Source organism: Scaptodrosophila lebanonensis, unplaced genomic scaffold (assembly GCF_003285725.1).
Source record: "Scaptodrosophila lebanonensis strain 11010-0011.00,11010-0021.00 unplaced genomic scaffold, SlebRS2 tig00000001-arrow-pilon, whole genome shotgun sequence".
Lineage (NCBI taxonomy): Eukaryota > Metazoa > Arthropoda > Insecta > Diptera > Drosophilidae > Scaptodrosophila > Scaptodrosophila lebanonensis.
This window is the reverse complement of record NW_022060529.1, coordinates 22,215,945-22,225,039: the sequence shown is the minus strand read 5'-3', so window position 1 is coordinate 22,225,039 and position 9,095 is coordinate 22,215,945. Positions and strand designations below refer to the sequence as shown.

The window sequence follows — 9,095 nt, the reverse complement described above, 5'->3', positions numbered from 1 at the left end:
CTATTGACAACAATAGCTCTATTTCTTCCGGATTGTCGTGATGCAGCACGTCTGGCATTGGTGTTTACAATAACACGGCGTCCGCTTCTACCGCTCCTACTGCTCCTACTGCTGGTGGTTCCAGTGGTGCCTGTGCCAGAAGTGGTGCTGCCTCCGGTGCGACGGATCCTCCTCACAACACTGAACTGCAGGTTTGAAATGCGAATCTTTTTAGCTCCTCCGCCAGTTGGGGTAGTTACTGTCGGGGATGTTAGTGAAGTTCCAGTAGTGGTATCGTTTTGAGCAGCTGTTCGATCCACGCCACAGTAGGCCATAAAGCAGACAAAGAATAGGGCAACACATAAATTCATGTTTGATGTTGTAGTCGTCTTGCCGAAACTAACTTGGATATGTTTTCAAACAGCTAATCAGCGCGCTTAAATACCCAACGCGAACCTCGAAACAAAACGCAGTTTGTTTGAACAGTTTGTGCAAAAATTTTGGCAACATAATTAAAACTCTGCAGTTTAATAACGTACCAATGGCAAATACAGCTTGAGCATTCCGATTCATGGGTTTGTTTGAATTAGAAAATAATGATTCAAGGACAATACACGAAAAAAATGCTACAGATAGTTTATACCAAAAATATCTACATCTTTAATATTTACTTTTGGTTTCGTCAGCACAAATGAAACTACGCAAAAATGAGAAAAAATATATATAACTACTTGGAAATTGCTTGATTGTAGGGATCCTTGGATAAGCGTTCCACCATACGACGCACCTGCTCTTCATTGCCATATTTTTGAGCGTCAGCCACAACAGCGGCATGGTGGGAGATTGCTTCAGCCGACATTTCGTCCTGAATTTGACGATTTAGCTCGAATGAGTGCCTGTAAGTGCAAAAGTAAATGAGATTTCTGTCAACCTTAAAGTCAATCTTAAAGGCACTTACCTGACCGAACCAAATCCAAAAATGGCGCCAAAAATACCAACAGCCAATAAAAATAAAGCCACTTTCAAATTTGAGACGCGATTCAAGCCTTTTATACCATAATAAGGACCAGGGTTTGTAGTATAATTGGGTCTCACTTCCCATGGCGCGCTATCCTGTTCGACACGGTCATTTGTCGCAACCCAACTCAAATTACGGTCATATTCTTTGCGCGTTTGCGGCTTCACTAAAATGTGGTAGGCTTCCGAGATTTTAACGAAATTTGCTGAATTAGCGACATTACTTTTCATGTCTGGATGGTACTATATAAAATCAAAAGTTAAGACATTTAAAAATGCACTATCAATAAAGTGTCACCCACCTGTTTAGAGAGCTTGACAAAGGCGTTACGTATGTCCCGGGTGCTGCAGTCGCTACGGACGTTGAGCACATCATAATGAGTTTCCACTTTGTTTGATTTTGGTTGATTAGCAAAACTACGCAATAAAAGAATTATTAAATTTTATATAATAGGACCACACACCAGTTACCTACTTACGCCTGCAAGCCACTTCCTTGGGCAGCACGAGACAGGATAGACGAAGCATTGGGCTTAAGTTTCTACAATAACTTAGTGAATTTATTCCATTATGCCGAAAAAAATTTGCGTGAAAACCAAACTCCAGAAATTTTAGCAAAACAATTACAGCTGTTACAAACGTCAAACAATAATCGATTATAAAAGCTATCGATATTACTAAATCATCTGCATAAGTATCTAGTTCCGCGAATGTAAGAATTGAGCCACCACTTTAAATCAGCGGTGGGCACCAAAATTTTGAATCAAGATGAAAAATAAAGAAAATGAAATGGAGAAAATCACTGAAGCTACAAACAATTTTGGGATAGTTTGACATAAATTAAATGTTATAATGCATTACATTTTTAAAAAGGAAAGCGGTGAAGGCCACAATATACATTAGAACATACTTTAGTTTTCAAATGGCATTAAACCAATAACGCCAAAATATATTTACTAAAGGAAAACGGTTATTTTAATAATAAAATTGCAATCTGCCTTCCGGTTAGAGATGGGTTTGGATCGGCGCAAATTTGTCGTTACATAGCCCAACACGAATAATAAGTCAAATGCAGAAACTTTTGAAATTTAATATTTGTAGTTAATACATAATCGAACTGTTTGTAATTTATTAACTAACAAACTGCATGTACAATTGACATTCTGTATAACCATAGGCAAAAACCATTACATATTTTTATGGAAATACATGTGTTGTGTTCAAATTCGAACTAAGCAGCAGTGACAAAAAGTTGAACACCACGTTTACTACTTGGAGAGCTCGCAAGAATGTTAAGTATTTGAAACCAGCGCGTTGTGAGGAGAAACGCCAAAAATAATCGAAATATCGATATATTGCGACTAATTACTTAGGATTCGACATTTTTTAGTATATTCTGTTGCGCATGTATCGAGAATCAAAGATGTTTTTAACACGATGAATCGATGTTTGTTTGCTTGCGATGCATCGTCGATCCATCGATGTTTGTCAAACATTTCTCGAGTTTTGTTAGGTGGTAACATTTTCTTGTGTGGTTTACTGGAGAAGGTATATTTGTATTTTAATTGTTTTTGATGTTATCAGTGTGATATTAAGTTTTAATTTTTTAGCTGCGTGCGCTCTTGCCAGCCACTATCAAAAAATGTATAAAAATTATAAGTTTTTATACAGGATGTTACTCGAAGGTTGTTAATGTAAAAGCGAAAACTATCAAACTTAGTGATACATATTTGAACAAAACTATTAAGCAAAAGCGTTTAATTGTTTATTGGATGTTCAGAGCCGGCCCACTATTTGAATCTCTCATCGGGTGTGACCCATCCCTTGCCCGCGTGATATTTCGGTTCCTTCACAAAGTGACATCGCTATTACTGCAAGGCCGCAACAAACAGAACGAAACAACGTATTATTTTTGGAAACAATACATTATAACGGCTAAAAGTTAGTCTGGCAAATTGTAGCGAACTATTCGGTCGTGGCGACCCTCTTCGGGAAAGCTGTGGTTATTGCTTTGTCAGGTCAGTGACCGATTTTGCCATTAACACGCGGCATTATTAAAAACGCAACATTTATTTTATATACCATATTTATACATATCCTTATACCCTTTTTTGCAGACTCACACGTCACTAACCCAATGCGAAGCATAAATGTATTTGATTACGACCAGCTGACGTATCCAAAGATGGGCTACATTAAATTCAGGCTTAGTACATAAGACAGGTTTTATACAGCCACAGCAAATTTTGGATGCGAGTGCGGCACAGGCGAGGTCGGTTTCCCCACGAATCTGACGGTCTACCTCACCTGCCTTGGCTGTAGTAGAACATGTAGTGGTACGGATGGACTTTAAGTGCGTATAATACATTGCCGAGTTACGCACTCTAATTTAAATTTATCTTGTTTCTTATGTATGCTCCCGAAAATTTAGAGCAGATTCCTGTCGTCCATGTGGAGCTAAATCGGTTGCACGCTCTGGTTGTACTTATATAAAAACAATCTGATAATGATTGGCAAAAGGCTACTGCATCGAATCCATGCCGTCAAGTATTTTTTGCATTACCTATTTTATGTACAAGTAATCCAAAAAAATATATTGTTTTGTCAACTAGAAAGCTTTAAAGTCCCTTGTGTACATGATATAGGATAAAGGACGCTGACAGTTTTATAATATACATAGACGAATCAAACTTGCTATAATCAAAAGTTTTTAAAAATCCATCCTACATTAAATAGCTGCCAATAACTGGTTTATTACGATAAAAATACAAAAACCTCTTAGCGAGGTAAGAAACCCAATCGTAAACAAAACCATTTGGTATGTTATATTACTTCAAATTTAGTAATCAGATTTGTAGAATATATACATATGTACATATACTGAAGAATTTCAATCATTACCTCATTATAAAAATAGATAGAAATTTTACATTGTTACGCCACAGTAAGCAAAAATGTATCTACAAGTATTTTACGTTTACTTTTGTTTTCAAATAAGTTGTACAAACGAAATCGAATAAATACAGAACTTTTTTTCTTAATTACATCAACATATGTAGAATTGTTTATCTATATCTATACTAATATTTTAAAGAGGAGAGATTTGATTGAATTGAATTGAATTGTCCGAATCTACTGGACCGATTTAATGGATTCTTTCACTGTTAGGAAGCTACACTATCGACGGTTAACATGGGCTACATTATATTTGCAAAAAAAAAAAATGGAATCCTTACTAAAACGCCAATAATGTAACCAAAGGTGTAAAAAAATTACCCCCCGGTCAACTAGCTCATATAACGAAGATACCGATGATCCCATTTGATTATTTATATGGCTTCAATTTCCGGTAGTCCCAAGACCAAGCGTTCGCATTAATAGGGATCGACATACGAAAGCAATGTTTTACGGTATGTTGACCTATCACGGGTCGGAGTTTCTGAAAATCAATTTATTTTGCTACCACAAAATAAAACATCAAATATTTTTTACAAAGAACCTCTGACCTAATAAAAAACAAGTAAAAAAGCTAAAGTCGGGTGTCCCGACTTTGAAATACTCTGTACATATGTTTACAATAATTATAGAAAAAAAAAAATTATGAAAATAAAAAAAAATTTTGATCGATATTACCTCTCTCGGTATTCGAACTCACGTAAAGGGTTTATAATTGCACATTTACATAGCAATTGCGTCTGTGTGAGTGTATGTATGCCTATGCGCATCTATTCGTGTCTGTGTAAGCATTTTCGCAGTCAACCAAACAGCAACATCAACAACAGCCGCGGGCAGCGCTTGAGCAGCGCTGCAGCAGCAAATATATTTATGGCTATAACTTCTCGTTAAATCGGTCTATCATAGTGAAACTTGGTATACGGACATATAATAACCAACTGGGGGTATTTACAAAATTTTAGTTCGAAATTCCAAGAATTACGGGAGTTACGATTTGCGGGGTAGAGGGGGGAGGGAGGGAAATTCCAAAATATATATTTTCTGCGTATTCACATAAGGCATCTGGGACTAAAATTTGGTGTTCCTAGGTCTTATAGTCTCCGAGATATAGGCGATTATACGAATGGAAAATCGGGAAAACCCCCATAGGGGGGAAGTGGGGGGAAAATCAAAAAAATAAAACAAACTCGTATAGAATACACACATAACGCATCTTTGTGCAAAATTTGGTGTCTCTATCTCTTATAGTCTCTGAGATCCAGGTGTTCATACGGACGGACAGACGGACAGACTGACAGACGGACAGACAGACAGACAGGGCTAGATCGACTCGTCTCGTCATGCTGATCAAGAATATATATACTTTGTGGGGTCTGCCACGCCTCCTTCTGCCTGTTACATTTTTCAGCTCCCGCAAACCTAATATACTCTTGTACATTTCATGTACAGAGTATAATAACAAAAAATCTAAAAATACACAAAAAATCATTAAAATAATAATATCGAAAATAAATTTTACTCCTTCTCAGTAACTCATAGCAAGAAGAAGGGTGTATGTGTGTTAAGTGTGTGTGTGTTATAAAATGTAAAATTTTTAAAATTTTTGTAAAAATACCCGTGCGATGCAGGGGGCAGGACGCTAGTATTTATTAAACGGTGAGTCAAAATTGGATATTGTAGAGTCCTATTGAATTCTGGAAGTGTGTTTCAATGCCATCCGATTTACGTTTCCATCGATCGATGCAAAAGCTGAATATTATAGTAATATTTGACTTATGTGCTGACACCACGACATGATAATAGACTTGCGGCGTCAACTAGTATTATCAACTTCGATTGCAGCAATTTCGTAGGCACAGAAGTATTTATATTAATAATAAAAATACCTGGAGCAGATTTTAAATTAGCGTTTCCTTGCAGAAACTTTTGACTTAACAAAATATATTATTTTCATTTCAATTGTAAGAATTATACTAAGTATTATTATTTATCTACATTTAAGCAAAAATAAAGCAAAACAAATATGTATGTGCATTGAAATCAGCGCGCATATCAGATGGAAAAAGAGAAGACATATGTCGAGATGCTTCCTTCTATCTGTTACATACTTTTCACAAATCAACCCTTTTTCACTGCGTGTACAGGGTACACAATAAATTACAATAAATTTTAAATTAGGAACGTAAATTAAGATTTTAAAAAGTGCAATATTGAGTTTAATAAGTTATTTAACCGTTCGTTATTCGTCTCATTATTAGAATATATTTACATATACATATGTATGTATCCACCTGTATGAAGGTTTTTTTTTGGATACAATGTATTTAAGAGTTGTCCCCGCTCGAGTGTAGCATTCCTTTTATTTTATTAAATATATTAATGTTACAAACATGTGGGTTTAAAAAAAATTCAAATTTTGTTCACAACCATATTCGAGTAGTAGCCAGTTAATATGTTTCTGGTCGCTCTAATAAATGGTATTTCAATATGCTATTTGCGTTCTGTACGCACACTTTCGTGTCTCATTGTAAGGACATGCTGTCCTCTGACCTTACAGCTGAACATGTGCGCGGCGCCCTATTATTACAGCAGTGCACATGTATTTGTTTACTTGGCCGCTTCGTGTGGCGTTTGTTGTGGGGGCGCTGAGCACAATCGAGAACTTATTAAAGCTAAGGCTAAAGCCCAGCCAGCTGATGCCTTCAAACTTTCATTCACAGCGACAGCCCAAAGACCGATATGACAATGAGCATGTGCTCGGCCGCTACATCGTGCGATGCGCTCGCTAAATGCGCTCGGCTTTCCATTTTGTCTTTTGTTTCCGTTGTTGTTGCTTTTGCTTTTTATGGTATTGATGCCGAGGTTGATGTTGAGCGAAAGGACTTTGAGGAAAGCTTGCCAAACAAATGCGCACTCTCACTCTCAATTTTGCACCTCAAATGTCAGATACATTCATATAATTTTACACTGGTGGCCACAATAAAATGGAACTGTATTAAAGCAATAATGTGTTCCTTTTTATTTTGATTCAAACATAAAAACATACATAAAAAACCTCATGAAACTCATCAAACCATATTACTATAAATTTCTATAGTGATTAGAGTTAATAAAAGAAATAATAAATTTGTATAAAATAATATATATTTATAATAAATAAGGTAAAAATCGTACCTTTCTTACTTGAATAGTGTTTATGACAAGATAGTATAAGCGAATGGGATTAGCAACGTCGCTTTTTCAGAAATCGTAAGAAATTTAATTACTTTTCCTAAATACATTCTGGACAGCACTGTACAGGAGCTCAGGACATCTGCACTTGCACTGTGCGAGTCGCGCTTTCATTAACTACGCTCTCAAATTCATATTTGTTCGGTAGTGACTTTGCATTTGCGTTTGCGTTAGCCTGCTGCCAGTGCTTGTCCTTATCGATTTTCAGCGAATTTTTCACAGGCTCACAGCGCACTGCGATGCGAAGCGAAGTTTCACTTGTCGCGCTGAGTTCGTTCATGTCGCACTGCACCGATTAACGTTACATAAAGGAATTTCAATAGCAAGTTTAAGTGCGCTGCTCTGAGAAATTTTATAAGAAAAAAATTATTAATATTAAATTACACAAAATTAAGCAGCATTGTGATAATTGTAAAAACAAATTAAAGAAGGCGACCCGCGACATTTAAAACGTAAAGCCCCTGGCAATATCAACATATTCGTTTATGTAAAAAAGAAAAACCTAATGCCGTAACACAGTCATTGAAGGAGAGAAAGGAAAGAAAACGTTCAGGTAGCAAGAGACGAATGAAAAAGTAGTAGAGGTCAAAAGAAGCATTGATTTAACGTGTAGTACTTCCTTTTACCTTTCGGGCCATGAGGGAGTGTGTGTGCGAGAGGCCTCCTGCTTACCCACATGCATGTGGATGTGATGTGTGTGTGTGTCTTAGCTCGAGGTGTTGCATAAAGAAATTTGTGTAATTTCTGTAAATTTTGTGAATACTTGCGCTTTGTTCAATAATGTATAAGCATCCACCTACAATGCAATACACACACGCACACATACACTAACACACACACACACACATATGTTCATACAGAGGCTTGCATGTGTTGTTGGCCTATAAATTGTGTATGTATATGTGTGTGGAAATGTTGATGACGAACTATGTACTTACGTATCCACGATGACGGCAACGCCAACATATCCCACAGACAACCAACCACAGACAACAAGCAGCAGAAAAAATCGCATGTAACACAGTTCAATATCCAATAAGAAACCCAGTATAATTACATAATCAAATAGAACTACATGCTGGCAAAACCCGCACACACACTCTTGCAAAATAAAATAACAGAAAAAGGAATAACAACGCATTGCAAAGAAAAAATAAAATAAAACGTGCAGCATTATTTAATCAACGCCCTGGAAACGCCTAATCATCTTTTAAAGAAATCCAAAGTAAAACCAATACCAATGTACCTGCAACAATGAAATTGAGCAAATTGCAAAAACAAAAAAATTAAAGAAAGTCACAAGAAAAAACAAAAACCAAAAACAAATAACTAAACATCTTAAAACAAAAGACGTTACATAAACTAGCAACAACAAATTACTTTTAAAAATATACAACACATTCGCTATATACAAGAGAAAAAAGTGCTAATGTATTATATAGAGGTACATACATAATTATATAAACTATACAAGTAGTTGCCGTTATGCGAACTGTTCACTGCAGGAAATAAAAAAAATTACATATAAAGTATTAAATACGAACAAATCAAATCGATTGTAGAGCTAGACTACAGGAAACCTCGTAGTTTGTAGAAACACGTCTTCTTCATATAGAAAACTGAAAATCAAATGGTAGCCGCTATAAATCATAATCGATTAAATATTAAACGCACTTAACGAACTTAAACGTAACGACTAAAAAGCTACTAAGTAGTTGCCTCCCTATATACAATATATAGATATATATATATATTATGATATATTATACAAATACTTAGATATATGAATTTATTTTTATAAATACGAGTAAAATGTAAAAAAAAAACCTAGAGGGCCTATCGAACTACTCTTAATATATGCATATATTCTACAAAATAACGCTATAAATGGCCAACAAATAAATGCATTAAGT

The 9,095-nt window shown here is 35.8% G+C and overlaps 1 protein-coding gene and 1 long non-coding RNA gene across 4 annotated transcripts; one reads left to right on the top strand and one right to left on the bottom strand.

Annotated features, from left to right (window-relative positions):
* Nucleotides 1-612: 612 nt before the first annotated feature.
* LOC115633797 (dnaJ-like protein 60) lies at nucleotides 613-1,626 on the bottom strand. 3 transcript variants are annotated; one of them, XM_030531276.1, is made up of 4 exons: nucleotides 1,472-1,626; nucleotides 1,299-1,413; nucleotides 938-1,239; nucleotides 613-875 (listed from the first exon to the last, which is right to left on the bottom strand). In XM_030531276.1, exons 1-4 carry the CDS (start codon nucleotides 1,522-1,524, stop codon nucleotides 707-709), a joined length of 639 nt encoding a protein of 212 aa, XP_030387136.1. In that variant the 5' UTR covers nucleotides 1,525-1,626; the 3' UTR covers nucleotides 613-706. The 3 variants fall into 3 exon arrangements, with proteins under 3 accessions (XP_030387136.1, XP_030387137.1, XP_030387138.1); XM_030531277.1 differs by having other exon boundaries at nucleotides 1,476-1,626; XM_030531278.1 differs by having other exon boundaries at nucleotides 1,468-1,607.
* Nucleotides 1,627-2,876: 1,250 nt separating this feature from the next.
* LOC115634269 lies at nucleotides 2,877-3,611 on the top strand. Its single transcript, XR_003996424.1, has 3 exons — nucleotides 2,877-3,014; nucleotides 3,114-3,349; nucleotides 3,428-3,611. It is a non-coding gene; the product is annotated as an uncharacterized LOC115634269 (long non-coding RNA).
* The last annotated feature ends 5,484 nt before the right edge of the window (nucleotides 3,612-9,095 follow it).

Bases quoted from the DNA above. Each gene is read 5' to 3' on its own strand.
- LOC115633797 (XM_030531276.1), bottom strand. From the start codon at position 1,524: ATGCTTCGTCTATCCTGTCTCGTGCTGCCCAAGGAAGTGGCTTGCAGG. The intron at 1,240-1,298 runs GTGGGTGACACT...GATTTTATATAG, and splicing joins TTGTCAAGCTCTCTAAACAG to TACCATCCAGACATGAAAAG. The intron at 876-937 runs GTAAGTGCCTTT...TTGCACTTACAG, and splicing joins TTTGGATTTGGTTCGGTCAG to GCACTCATTCGAGCTAAATC.